At 43.0% G+C, this 15,476-nt stretch overlaps 1 protein-coding gene across 1 annotated transcript in view; it reads left to right on the forward strand.

Annotated features, from left to right (window-relative positions):
* The window catches only part of LOC115131383 (zinc finger protein 40-like), an 87,490-nt gene that overhangs the window by 54,076 nt on the left and 17,938 nt on the right, over positions 1–15,476 (forward strand). The window contains 1 exon segment of the mRNA XM_029663071.2: positions 1,051–1,107. Coding sequence (XP_029518931.2) covers positions 1,051–1,107 — 57 coding nt within the window.

Genomic DNA, 15,476 nt, shown 5'->3' on the forward strand with positions numbered 1-15,476 from the left:
TAACTACATCATGCTCAAAAGGGATATTATTTGTCTGCTTTTTTTCGCACCCATCTACCAATAAGTGCCCTTCTTTGCGAGGCATTTGAAAATCTCCCTGGTCTTTCTTGTTAAATCTGTGTTTGAAATTCACTGCTAGACTGAAGGACCTTACAGATAATTGTATGTGTGGGGTACAGAGATGAGGTAGTCATTCAGAAATCATGTTAAACGCTATTATTGCACACAGTGAGTCCGTGCAACTTGTGACTTGTTATGCAAATGTTTACTCCTGAACTTTAGGCATAAATAAGGGATTCAATATTTATTGACTCAAGATATTTTAGATTTTCATTTTTTTAATAAATGTGTACAATTTTTGATAGACATAATTATGCTTTGTCATTATGAAGCATTGTGTGTAGGCCAGTCAATTTAATCCATTTTAAATTTTGTCTAACAACAAAATGCGGAAAAGGTCAAGGGTGTGAATACATTTGGGACAAAGACACACTATAAAAGGTCTAATTGAGATGGAAATAATACACAGCCATGTGAGTTGTGTTGTGATGTCGCCTAGGTTGTGCTTGATCTTATCCATACATTGATCCTCATGGAATCCCTTCAGTTTCTTAAAGGTAATTAGAATTACATTATCACTGCGTTCATTTCTTTAGCTCATTTCCACTAACATGTATCATGCATATGCTGTGGAATTGAGGTATATTAAGAGCTCTCAACATTGTGTCCCAATTCATACCTTATTCCCTATAGTGCACTAATTTGGGAAAGGGTGCCATTTGGGACATTACCTATGTGTGTACTAGCCCTAAGAGCTGTTCTCATAATGATGTTTTTTGTAGTACTCTGGTGTTCTCCCTCCCCTAAGAAGGTCTGGTTCTTATTATAATAAAAAACCTCTCCATATCACAACACCAGTGTAGGAAGCATCCTCAGGATCATTAGTTATTTTCTACATTGCCTATAGTGTGGATAATAATCAGCCTCTTACTTCTGGTTTGTTTCTCTGTGCTGAAAACCAACAGGTATCCTTCCTTTCTTGTGTTGCAGATAAAATCGAAGAAGCACAGAATGAACTGAAAGATACCAAAGCCGGCGCACAGAAAGGTATAATTTCTAATCAATGAGTAACGATCAAAGGGAATTAATGGAATGCTTTCACTTTCAACATATGCTAGTTAACTAAGTGTATGCTGTGAGGGAAATTTATTTTCCTGTCCATATTTACAGTAATGCAGTGATTTGTAAAGAACGTACTGTGCCATTTTACGTACTGCTGCAACTGCTGGTGTTCTGTGGCAAATGTTGGGAGTGTCTTTTTGAGCTCATCATAGGAAAAAGTATTGGTCCTTTGTGCGCTGTGTTAGTGGAGTTTAGTCATTACATTATGGAGATTACATTTTTAACGCAGGAAAAACTGCCTGGATATTTTCCGTCTGCGTTTCCTCAGGCAGTCATTGGTTGCTTCAGAAATGGCACCCTATTCTCTATGTAGTACACTACTTTTGACTAGAACCATATTGGTCCTGGTCAAATGTAGTGCACCACAGAGGGAATAGGATGCAATTTCTGACAGTCAGTGTATTGAAAAAGCTTTGCCTGGTTGCTACACAATACATTTTGTCCTCTGATGTTAATGATAACTTGAGGTAGCCTGTGTCAACCCTATGATAATACTGATGTAAACAGCACATCATTCAATGTACCCTAAAGTCAGTCAACTCAAAATGTTCCTGTTTTTTGTACGATACATGCAAGGAACATTTTAATTGGTCAATCACAGAAGCTCACGAGGTGGAATACGGCGAAGGCTTTGTTTTTGAAAGGGGTTATGCTAACTGTAAAAATAAAAATAAAGTGTTTTCTAAAGCTAACCAGCTTCAGTTAGCTTGACATTCCAGCTCAGTGCATTCAGAAAGTATTCAGACCCCTTGACTTTTTTCACATTTTGTTACGTTACAGCCTTATTCTAAAATTGATTAAATTGTCCCCCCCAAGCTACACACAATACCCCATAACAACAAAGCAAAACCATTTAAAATTTTTTTTTTTTTTTTATGTATGACGAATAAACAGATATACCTTATTTACATAAGCATTCAGACCCTTTGCTATGAGACTTGAAATTGAGCTCAGGTGCTTCCTGTTTCCATTGATTATCCTTGAGATGTTTCTGCAACTTGATTGGAGTCCACCTGTGGTAAATTTTAATTATTGGACATGATTTGGAAAGGCACACACACCTGTCTATATAAGGTCCCATAGTTGACAGTGCATTTCAGAACCAAAACCAAGCCATGAGGTCAAAATAATTGTCCGTAGAGCTCCGAGACAGGATTGTGTCAGCACAGATGTGAGGATTGAAGGTCCCCAATAACACAGTGGCCTCCATCATTCTTAAATGGAAGTAGTATGGAGCCACCAAGATGCTTCCTACAACTGGCCGCTGGCCAAACTGTGCAATCGGAGGAGAAGGGCCTTGGTCAAGGAGGTGACCAAGAACCCGATGGTCACTCTGACAGAGCTCCAGAGTTCCTCTGTGAAAATGGTAGAACCTTCCAGAAGGACAACCATCTTTGCAGCACTCCACCAATCAGGCCAGACGGAACCACTCCTCAGTAAAAGGCACATGTCAGACCGCTTGGCACCTAAAAGACTCTCAGGCCATTAGAAACAAGATTCTCTGGTCTGATGAAACCAAGGTTGGACTCTTTGGCCTGAATGCCAAACGTCACATCTGGAGGGAACCTGGCACCATCCCTACAGTGAAGCATGGTGGCAGCATCATGCTGTGGCAATGTTTTTCAGTGGCAGGGACTGGGAGACTAGTCAGGGTCGAGGGAAAGATGAACGGAGCAAAGTAAAGAGAGGTCCTTGATGAAAACCTGCTCCAGAGCCTCACGCTGTGGCAAAGGTTCACCTTCCAACAAGACAAGACCCTAAACTCACAGCCAGGAAATGCAGGAGTGGCTTCGGGGCAAGTCTCTGAATGTCCTTGAGTGGCCCAGCCAGAGCCCGGACTTGAACCCGATCAAACATCTCTGGAGAGACCTGAAAATAGCTGTGCAGCAATGCTGCCCATCCAACCTGACAGAGCTTGAGAGGATCTGTAGAGAAGAATGGAAGAAACTTCCCAAATACAGCTGTGCAAAGCTTCTAGCGTCATACCCAAGAAGACTCGAGTGTAATCACTGCCAAAGGTGCTTCAACAAAGTACTCAGTAAAGGGTCTGAATATTGATGTAATATTTAAGTTTATTTTTAATACATTTTTCCAAAATGTCTATACCTGTTTTTGCCATGTCATTATAGGGTGTTGTGTGTAGATTTGAGGAAAATCATTTATTTACTCTATTTTAGAACGTAATGTAACAAAATGTGGAAAAAGTTAAGGGGTCTGAATACTTTCTGAATGCACTGCATGTCTATGGTTGGTTCAAATAAAATTTTATGTCACATACACATGGTTAGCAGATGTTAATGCAAGTGTAGCGAAATGCTTGTGCTTCTAGTTCCGACAATGCAGTAATAACCAATGCGAAATCTAACCTAACAATTCCACAACAACTGCCTTACACTTGTGTGTATAAAGGGATGAAGAATATGTACATAAAAATATATGAATGAGTGATGGTACAGAACGGCATAGGCAAGATGCAGTAGATGGTATAGAGTACAGTATATACATATGAGATGAGTAATGTAGGGTGGCATTGTTTAAAGTGGATAGTGATATACATTTGTACATCAATTTTTCCATTATTAAAGTGGCTGCACTTGAGTCAGTATGTTGGCAGCAGATACTCAATGTTAGTGGTGGCTGTTTAACAGTCCGATGGCCTTGAGATAGAAGCTGTTTTTCAGTCTCTCTGTCCCTGCTTTGATGCACCTGTACTGACCTCGCCTTCTGGATGATAGCAGGGTGAACAGGCAGTGGCTCAGGTGGTTGTTGTCCTTGATGATCTTTATGTCCTTCCTGTGACATCGGGTGGTGTAGGTGTCCTGGAGGGCAGGTAATTTGCCCCCGGTGATGCGTTGTGCAGACCTCACTACCCTCTGGAGAGCCTTACTGTTGTGGGCGGAGCAGTTGCCGTACAAGGCAGTGATACAGCCCGACAGGATTCTCTTGATTGTGCACCTGTAAAAGTTTGTAAGTGCTTTTGGTGACGAGCCACATTTCTTCAGCCTCCTGAGGTTGAAGAGGCGCTGCTGTGCCTTCTTCACCACGCTGTCTGTGTGGGTGGACCAATTCAGTTTGTCCGTCATGTGTACACTGAGGAACTTAAAACTTACTACCTCTCCACTACTGTCCCCTCGATGTGGATAGTGGGGTGCTCCCTCTGCTGTTTCCTGAAGTCCACGATCATCTCCTTTGTTTTGTTGACGTTGAGTGTGAGGTTATTTTCCTGACACCATACTCCGAGGGCCCTCACCTCCTCCCTGTAGCCCGTCTCTTCGTTGTTGGTAATCAAGCCTACCACTGTAGTGTCGTCCGCAAACTTGACTTGGCCACTCAGTCGTGGGTGAACAGGGAGTACAGGAGATGGCTCAGAACACACCCTTGTGGGGCCCCAGTGTTGAGGATCAGCGGAGTGGAGATGTTGTTACCTACCCTCACCACCTGGGGGCGGTCCGTCAGGAAGTCCAGTACCCAGTTGCACAGGGCGGGGTCGAGACCCAGGGTCTTGATGACGAGTTTGGAGGGTACTATGGTGTTAAATTCTGAGCTGTAGTCAGCATTCTCACATAGGTATTCATCTTGTCCAGATGGGTTAGGGCAGTGTGCAGTGTGGTTGCTACGTCTGTGGACCTTTTGGGGCGGTAAGCAAATTGGAGTGGGTCTAGGGTGTCAGGTAGGGGGGAGGTGATCTGGTCCTTGACTAGTCTCTCATAACACTTCATGATGACAGAAGTGAGTGCTACGGGGCGGTAGTCATTTAGCTCAGTTACCTTAGCTTTCTTGGGAACAGGAACAATAGTGGCCCTCTTGAAGCATGTGGTAACAGCAGACTGGGATAAGGATTGATTGAATATGTCCGTAAACACACCAGCCAGCTGGTCTGCGCATGCTGAGGACGCGGCTGGGGATGCCGTCTGGGCCTGCAGCCTTGCGAGTGTTAACACGTTTAAATGTTTTACTCACGTCGGCTGCAGTGAAGGAGAGTCCACAGGTTTTGGTAGTGGGCCGTGTCAGTGGCACTGTATTGTCCTCAAAGTGAGCAAAGAAGTTGTTTAGTCTGTCTGGGAGCAAGATCCTGGTCCGCGACGAGGCTGGTTTTCTTTTTGTAATCCGTGATTGACTGTAGACCCTGCCACATACCTCTTGTGTCTGAGCCATTGAATTGCGACTCTACTTTGTCTCTATACTAGAGGTCGACCGATTAATCGGAATGGCAGATTAATTAGGGCCGATTTCAAGTTTTCATAACAATCGGAAATCGGTATTTTTGGACACCGATATGGCCGTTTTTTAATTAAATTTTTTTTTTTTACACCTTTTAATCTTTATTTAACTAGGCAACTCAGTTAAGTACACATTCTTATTTTCAATGACGGCCTAGGAACGGTGGGTTAACTGCCTCTTTCAGGGGCAGAACGATAGATTTTCACCTTGTCAGCTCGGGGATTCAATCTTGCAACCTTAGTGAACTACTCCAACACTAACTACCTGCCTCTCATTGCACTCCACGAGGAGACTGCCTGTTACGCGAATGCAGTAAGCCAAGGTAAGTTGCTAGCTAGCGTTAAACTTATCTTATAAAAAAATCTATCAATCATAATCACTAGTTAACCAGGTGAAATTGTGTCACTTCTCTTGCGTTCATTGCACGCAGAGTCAGTATACTGTATACATATTACCTCGACTACCTCGTACCCCTGCACATTGACTCGGTACTGGTACCCCTTGTATATATCCTTGTTGTTATTTTATTGTGGTACTATTTTTCCTTCAGTTTATTCGTCAATTTTGTAGTTTTTTAGTCTGCATTGTTTGTTAAGGGCTCGTAAGTAAGCATTTCACTGGAAGGTCTGCACCGGTTGTATTCAGCGCCTGTGACCAAAAATAAAAGTGATTTAATTTGAAATGGAGTTAGTCTTGAGTTAACCTGCCTCGTAGCAGGTTAGTTCTGAATAATTCCTTGCCATTTGTAGGATACTCCTCTGGTCAGAGTTTATCGTGGCGAAAGGATGCATCCCAATTGACACGCTATTCCCTATGTAGTGCACTACTTTTTGAGTAGTGCATTATACAAGGCAGTAGTTTTCAAACTGTGTTTTCCTAATATTGCTACTTTTTTTGAACACTCAATTATAAATGTAACCTGTGGAATGAATGTGATTATTTGATTTGGGAGCACCAGTCCCACTAGAAAGAATATCACTCAGATAATACATTGAATGGCACAAATGGTTACATCTGTATAGATTATTTGTAGTATGTACCAGGTGAGGTGGAGGTCATCACCACTAAATAAGTTCAAAGGGACATTTGGGGAATTTTAGGTGTGGAATTTTTATCCCATCAGTGTGCCACGGTTGGGAACCACTGATATAGAGAATAGGGTACTATTTGGGACCTAGATATAAATATTTACTCATGCCTTGAACGCTGTTAAGGCTATGTTCCTTAGCTAGGAAGATTAGTGTTAGTATGCCAAAGAGATTACTACATCAGGAAGGTTCCGGTATTTCCTCTATCCCATTAGATCCCCCCCCTGCTCTCTGAGCAGGCCCTACATAGTATCCATCCTAAATGGCATCATTTTCCCTTTATAGTGCAGTACTTTCAACCAGGGCCCAAAAGTAGTGCGCTAAATAGGGAATAGGGTTCCCTTTGAGACACAGCCTCAGTCTCCTTTTGAATGAGGTTGGGTGGGGTTATGTGTTGAAGCGAGAGGATTCGGAACTAACAATGTATTGATCGTCTAAATCCCCTCTCCAAATACACCACCGGTGATGTCACCAGGCCTGTAAATCACAGGTTAATCCCCATGGAAAGGCACTATCAATAGGTGCTACTAGGACACCATTTCAATGGCTTCTCATTTTCCTTGTCTTTCAGTCATTTTTCTCCCTTGCGTTCTAACTCATGGCCATTCCCTGCAATGTACTATGTAATCCAGAATAGTAATCTAAGATAAAACATGGCTGGTGAAAAACTGCATTTCATTGCAAGTGCAAATAATTGATTTATACCTATTTTTATTTATTTTATTTTTTATTTCACCTTTATTTAACCAGGTAGGCTAGTTGAGAACAAGTTCTCATTTGCAACTGCGACCTGGCCAAGATAAAGCATAGCAGTGTGAACAGACAACACAGAGTTACACATGGAGTAAACAATTAACAAGTCAATAACACAGTAGAAAAAAATGGGCAGTCTATATACAATGTGTGCAAAAGGCATGAGGAGGTAGGCGAATAATACAATTTTGCAGATTAACACTAGGGTGATAAATGATCAGATGGTCATGTACAGGTAGAGATATTGGTGTGCAAAAGAGCAGAAAAGTAAATAAAAAAATAAAAAAAACAGTATAAAAACAGTATGGGAATGAGGTAGGTGAAAATGGGTGGGCTATTTACCAATAGACTATGTACAGCTGCAGCGATCGGTTAGCTGCTCGGATAGCTGATGTTTGAAGTTGGTGAGGGAGATAAAAGTCTCCAACTTCAGCGATTTTTGCAGTTTGTTCCAGTCACAGGCAGCAGAGTACTGGAACGAAAGGCGGCCAAATGAGGTGTTGGCTTTAGGGATGATCAGTGAGATACACCTGCTGGAGCGTGTGCTACGGATGGGTGTTGCCATCGTGACCAGTGAACTGAGATAAGGCGGAGCTTTACCTAGCATGGACTTGTAGATGACCTGTAGCCAGTGGGTCTGGCGACGAATATGTAGCGAGGGCCAGCCGACTAGAGCATACAAGTCGCAGTGGTGGGTGGTATAAGGTGCTTTGGTGACAAAACGGATGGCACTGTGATAGACTGCATCCAGTTTGCTGAGTAGAGTGTTGGAAGCCATTTTGTAGATGACATCGCCGAAATCGAGGATCGGTAGGATAGTCAGTTTTACTAGGGTAAGCTTGGCGGCGTGAGTGAAGGAGGCTTTGTTGCGGAATAGAAAGCCGACTCTTGATTTGATTTTCGATTGGAGATGTTTGATGTGAGTCTGGAAGGAGAGTTTGCAGTCTAGCCAGACACCTAGGTACTTATAGATGTCCACATATTCAAGGTCGGAACCATCCAGGGTGGTGATGCTAGTCGGGCATGCGGGTGCAGGCAGCGATCGGTTGAAAAGCATGCATTTGGTTTTACTCGCGTTTAAGAGCAGTTGGAGGCCACGGAAGGAGTGCTGTATGGCATTGAAGCTCGTTTGGAGGTTAGATAGCACAGTGTCCAATGACGGGCCAAAAGTATATAGAATGGTGTCGTCTGCGTAGAGGTGGATCAGGGAATCGCCCGCAGCAAGAGCAACATCATTGATATATACAGAGAAAAGAGTCGGCCCGAGAATTGAACCCTGTGGCACCCCATAGAGACTGCCAGAGGACCGGACAGCATGCCCTCCGATTTGACACACTGAACTCTGTCTGCAAAGTAATTGGTGAACCAGGCAAGGCAGTCATCCGAGAAACCGAGGCTATTGAGTCTGCCGAAAAGAATATGGTGATTGACAGAGTCGAAAGCCTTGGCGAGGTCGATGAAGACGGCTGCACAGTACTGTCTTTTATCGATGGCGGTTATGATATCGTTTAGTACCTTGAGCGTGGCTGAGGTGCACCCGTGACCGGCTCGGAAACCAGATTGCACAGCGGAGAAGGTACGGTGGGATTCGAGATGGTCAGTGACCTGTTTGTTGACTTGGCTTTCGAAGACCTTAGATAGGCAGGGCAGGATGGATATAGGTCTATAGCAGTTTGGGTCCAGGGTGTCTCTCCCTTTGAAGAGGGGGATGACTGCGGCAGCTTTCCAATCCTTGGGGATCTCAGACGATATGAAAGAGAGGTTGAACAGGCTGGTAATAGGGGTTGCGACAATGGCGGCAGATAGTTTCAGAAATAGAGGGTCCAGATTGTCAAGCCCAGCTGATTTGTACGGGTCTAGGTTTTGCAGCTCTTTCAGAACATCTGCTATCTGGATTTGGGTAAAGGAGAACCTGGAGAGGCTTGGGCGAGGAGCTGCGGGGGGGCGGAGCTGTTGGCCGAGGTGGGAGTAGCCAGGCGGAAGGCATGGCCAGCCGTTGAGAAGTGCTTATTGAAGCTTTCGATAATCGTGGATTTATCGGTGGAGACCGTGTTACCTAGCCTCAGTGCAGTGGGCAGCTGGGAGGAGGTGCTCTTGTTCTCCATGGACTTCACAGTGTCCCAGAACTTTTTGGAGTTGGAGCTACAGGATGCAAACTTCTGCCTGAAGAAGCTGGCCTTAGCTTTCCTGACTGACTGCGTGTATTGGTTCCTGACTTCCCTGAACAGTTGCATATCACGGGGCTATTCGATGCTATTGCAGTCCGCCACAGGATGTTTTTGTGCTGGTCGAGGGCAGTCAGGTCTGGAGTGAACCAAGGGCTGTATCTGTTCTTGGTTCTGCATTTTTGAACGGAGCATGCTTATCTAAAATGGTGAGGAAGTTACTTTTAAAGAATGACCAGGCATCCTCAACTGACGGGATGAGGTCAATGTCCTTCCAGGATACCCGGGCCAGGTCGATTAGAAAGGCCTGCTCACAGAAGTGTTTTAGGGAGCGTTTGACAGTGATGAGGGGTGGTCGTTTGACTGCGGCTCCGTGGCGGATACAGGCAATGAGGCAGTGATCGCTGAGATCCTGGTTGAAGACAGCGGAGGTGTATTTGGAGGGCCAGTTGGTCAGGATGATGTCTATGAGGGTGCCCTTGTTTACAGAGTTAGGGTTGTACCTGGTGGGTTCCTTGATGATTTGAGTGAGATTGAGGGCATCTAGCTTACATTGTAGGACTGCCGGGTGTTAAGCATATCCCAGTTTAGGTCACCTAACAGAACAAACTCTGAAGCTAGATGGGGGCGATCAATTCACAAATGGTGTCCAGGGCACAGCTGGGAGCTGAGGGTGGTCGGTAGCAGGCGGCAACAGTGAGAGACTTATTTCTGGAGAGGGTAATTTTCAAAATTAGTAGTTCGAACTGTTTGGGTATGGACCTGGAAAGTATGACATTACTTTGCAGGCTATCTCTGCAGTAGACTGCAACTCCGCCCCCTTTGGTAGTTCTATCTTGACGGAAGATGTTATAGTTGGGTATGGAAATCTCTGAATTTTGGTGGCCTTCCTGAGCCAGGATTCAGACACGGCAAGGACATCAGGGTTAGCAGAGTGTGCTAAAGCAGTGAGTAAAACAAACTTAGGGAGGAGGCTTCTTATGTTGACATGCATAAAACCAAGGCTTTTTCGATCACAGAAGTCAACAAATGAGGGTACCTGGGGACATGCAGGGCCTGGGTTTACCTCCACATCACCCGCGGAACAGAGAAGGAGTAGTATGAGGGTGCGGCTAAAGGCTATCAAAACTGGTCGCCTAGAGCGTTGGGGGCAGAGGATAAGAGGAGCAGGTTTCTGGGCATGGTAGAATATATTCAGGGCATAATGCGCAGACAGGGGTATGGTGGGGTGCGGGTACAGCGGAGGTAGGCCCAGGCACTGGGTGATGATGAGAGAGGTTGTATCTCTGGACATGCTGGTTGTAATGGGTGAGGTCACCGCATGTGTGGGAGGTGGGACAAAGGAGGTAACAGGGGTATGCAGAGTGGGTCTAGGGGCTCCATTGTGAACTGAACTATTAATTTATAAGACCACCAAGCATAACTTAGTGTCTTTTTTAGAAAGTATTTACACCCCTTGACGTATTCCACATGTTGTGTTACAGCCTGAATTTAGCATGTATTACCTTGAAAATTTGTGTCACTGTCCTACACACAATACCCCACAATGTCAAAGTAGAACGTTTTTTTCTCAATGATGTGATGTGTCTTGCACTGAGATGCAGTGTCTTAGACCGCTGCACCACTCAGGAGCCCAGTGAAGTTAGCATTGTGAAGTTATTAATTACACTTTGGATGGTGTATCAATACACCCAGTCACTACAGAGATACAGGTGTCCTTCCTAACTTAGTTGTCGGAGAGGAAGGAAACCACCCACGGATTTGACCATGAGGCCAATGGTGACCTTAAGTGTTTAATGGCTATGATAGGAGACAACTGAGGATGGATCAATATTTTAATTATTCCACAATACTAACCTAATTGACAGAGTGAAAAGGAAGCCTGTATATAATAAACATTTTCCAAAACATGCATCCTGTTTGCAACAAGGCACTAAAGTAGCACTGCAAAACAATTGGCAAAGCAACTAACTTTTTGTGCCGAGTACAGTGTTATGTTTGGGTCAAATTCAATACAGCACATTACTGAGTACCACTCCCCATAGTTTCAAGCATAGTGGTGGCTGTATCATGTTATGAGTATGCTTTTATCGTTAAGGAATGGGGAGGTTTTCAGGATAAAAAAAATTAATGGAATGGAGTTAGGCAAAATCCTAGAGGAAAACCTTGTTCGGTCTACTTTCCATCAGACACTGGGTGAAGTATCCACCTTTCAGCAGGACAATAACCTAAAACACAAGGCCAAATCTACACTGGAGTTGCTTACCAAGAACACAGTGAATGTTCCTGAGTAGCCGAGTTACAGTTCTGACTTAAATTTACTTGAAAATCTATTGCAAGACCTGAAAATGGTTGTCTAGCAATGATCAACAACCAATTTGGCAGAGCTTGAATAATTGTGAAAAGAATAATGGGCAAATGTTGCTCAATCCAGGTGTGGAAAGCTCTTAGAAACATACCAGAACGACTCACTGCTGTAATCGCTGCCAAAGATGATTATACAAAGTATTGACTCAGGGGTGTGAAAACTTATTTAAATCAGATATTTCTGTATTTAATTTTCAATACATTTCTAAAAACATTTTTTCACTTTTCCTTCTGTGGTGTTGTGTGTAGATGGGTGAGAAGAAAATATATTTAATCAATTTTGAATTCAGGCAGGAACACAGCAAAATGTGGAATACTTTCTGAAGGCACTGTAGGACCAATATCTATCTATGTCAGGGACTAATAGGAATCCTGACATCATTTTATGGGTAATGTGAGGGGAAAAATGTAAAAGGCAGGAAATCATGACAGGCCTATAGGCCCTGGTCAAAAGTAACATAATATATAGGAAATAGGGTCCAATTTGGGATGCACACAGGGTACAGCTAACCTTATGTAATGGGTCACTAAAACCACACTATTTACCCTTTTGATGAGTATGATCACATATTTGTGATCATTGTTGAGTGGTCCCTGCAGCGTACCATTGCAAATACAGTTGAAGTTAGACGTTTACATACACTTAGGTTGGAGTCATTAAAACTTGTTTTTCAACCACTCCACAAATTTCTTGTTAACAAACTATAGTTTTGACAAGTCGGTTAGGACATCTACTTTGTGCATGACACAAGTCATTTTTCTAACAATTGTTTACAGACAGATTTATAATTCACTGTATCACAATTCCAGTGGGTCATAAGTTTACATACACTAAGTTGACTGTACCTTTATACAGCTTGGAAAATTCCAGAAAATTATGTCATGGCTTTAGAAGCTTCTGATAGGCTAATTGACATAATTTGAGTCAATTGGAGGTGTACCTGTGGATGCATTTCAAGGACTACCTTCAAACTCAGTGCCTCTGATTGACATCATGGGAAAATCAAAATAAATCAGATGAGACCTCAGAAAATAAATGGTAGACCTCCACAAGTCTGGTTCATCCTTGGGAGCAATTTCCAAACACTTGAAGGTACCACGTTCATCTGTACAAACAATAGCACGCATGTATAAACACCATGGGACTACGCAGCCGTCATACCGCTCAGGAAGGAAACGTGTTCTGTCTCCTAGAGATGAACGTACTTTGGTGCGAAAAGTGCAAACCAATCCCAGAACAACAGCAAAGGACCTTGTGAAGATGCTAGAGGAAACCGGTACAAAAAGTATCTATATCCACAGTAAAACGAGTCCTATATCAACATAACCCGAAAGGCCTCTCAGCAAGGAAGAAACCACTGCTCCAAAACCGCCATAAAAAAAGAGAGACTATGGTTTGCAACCATAGGAAGAAAGATCATACTTTTTGGAGAAATGTCCTCTGGTCTGATGAAACAAAAATATAACTGTTTGGCCAGAATGACCATTGTTATGTTTGGAGGACGAAGGGGGAGGCTTGCAAGCCGAAGAACAACATCCCAACCGTGAAGCTTGGGGGAGGCAGCATCATGTTGTGAGGGTGCTTTGATGCAGGAGGGACTGGTGCACTTCACAAAATAGATGGCATCGTGAGGATGGAAAACTATGTGGATATATTGAAGCAACATCTCAAGACATCAGTTAAAGCTTGGTCACAAATGGGTCCTCCAAATGGACATTGACCCCAGCATTCTTCCAAAATTGTGGCAAAATGGCTTAAGGACAACAAAGTCAAGGTATTGGAGTGGCCATCACAAAGCCCTGACCTCAATCCCATAGAAAATTTGTTGGCAGAACTGAAAGTGTGTGTGAGCAAAGAGGCCTTCAAACCTGACTCAGTTACACCAGCTCTGTCAGGAGGAATGGGCCAAAATTCACTCAACCCAACTTATTGTGGGAAGCTTGTGGAAGGCTACCCGAAACGTTTGATCCACGTTAAACAATTTAAAGGCAATGCTACCAAATACTAAGTGTGTAAACTTGTGATCCATTAATGGCATGGTCATTGCACACAATATAGCTGATTACACACAGTCACCATTTAATCTGACCATCTGAACAAACTACCTCACTCTGTTGATTACATGACCCTGTTCTCACTCTCCTCCGCTCTGACCAGGCTAAAACTTATCCAAGCCATAATACTTACTGCATTTGATGACACAAAATATCTTCATCGCTTGGCGACGAGGCAGGCGTCTTTAGGCTAAATGCCCAGTGGTGATAATACGTTGACAGGATGATCAAATGTAGGCACCGCTGTAGCCTAGTTTTTCCTGGGTAGAATAAATTACATACATTTTAAAAAATGAACAAAAAGTATTTATGATGCCAGCATTTCCCTTAGCCATGGCCTGCATATGTAATATATGCTCATACCCCGCTATCACTTTGGTTTGTTCAACACTATTGTATCAAACACACTGGATTTAACACCCCAAGTTTCCCGCCTATCACGTGTTTGCCCTCTCTGGCCTCTAGCTCACCAGGCTGCTCGTTATGGTGCACACCTGTCACCGTCGTTACGCGCACCTGCACGTCATCAGACTTACTTGGACTCCACTTCCCTGATTACCTTCCCTATATATGTCACTCCCTTTGGTTCCTTCCCCAGTCGTCATTGTTTCTGTTTCAGTTTTATGTCTGTGCGTTGTTCGTGTTTCTGGTTTTGTATTATGCTGCATTTATTTACTCACTTCCTGAACTTGCTTCCCGACCCTCAGTGCACATCGTTACACAGTCTCACATGCGCAGACCCTCAGACAGGCTAATACCACAGCCTCTTTCATATATTAATTTAATATAGATCATAATAATTATTATTTAATTATAAATATTGCTATAGATATTTGCTGCTAGAGATTGAGTGGTTAAAAATAGTTTTATAAAGCCTAATATGAAGCAGAAAATGTGATCTTGATGCAATGAGGGGTGTAGAGAATAGTGGCAAAATGCAACAATCAAATTCTAGAACAGCAGCATAGAATTCTGGTACCGTGTGCAAAAATAACTCGCACTGTAAGGCGTTATTAATACTTAGAACTTAAGCGTCAAAAGGTTATTTCACTGTGTTTAAATGTCACTATTTTTAAACTTCATATTCATCATCTCCAGCACCACCCCAACATCAACATATGTGAAAATGGAACGTTTCTACAGTATGTTTTATAGTAAAAAAGATAGACCTTGGATTAAGGATTCAGTCATGTTGGGTGTATGTACTTATTGTTTTTCACCTTCTTGTGAACCCTGCAGATTCAAATCTAACGAGGACTATCTAAGTATTAGGCAATGCCTACTCATAGTTGGTTAAAATCACACAATGCACACGATGATGTCATTGGAAGCACTTGTCGTTTTTCCCACAAAACATAGACGTGCCATTTTTCCATATGTTGATGTTAGGGTGGTGCTGGAGATGATGAATATGAAGTTGAAAAATAGTGACATTTTAATGAACATCTCATTCAAGTCCAGGTTTAGGAGTTATGGGGACAGCCCTCTATTGGTTTAAACAGTAAAATAATAACCAAATACAGTAAAAGCTGTATTTGGTTGGGTAACTGACTGCACACCCACAGGATAAAAGCTGCAATTGCACTTAATTGTGTGGTAACGTAGTAATGAAATACACCTGTTGTGTCCCATTACTGTATTTGGT

This window comes from Oncorhynchus nerka, linkage group LG7 (genome assembly GCF_034236695.1).
Source record: "Oncorhynchus nerka isolate Pitt River linkage group LG7, Oner_Uvic_2.0, whole genome shotgun sequence".
Taxonomy (NCBI): domain Eukaryota; kingdom Metazoa; phylum Chordata; class Actinopteri; order Salmoniformes; family Salmonidae; genus Oncorhynchus; species Oncorhynchus nerka.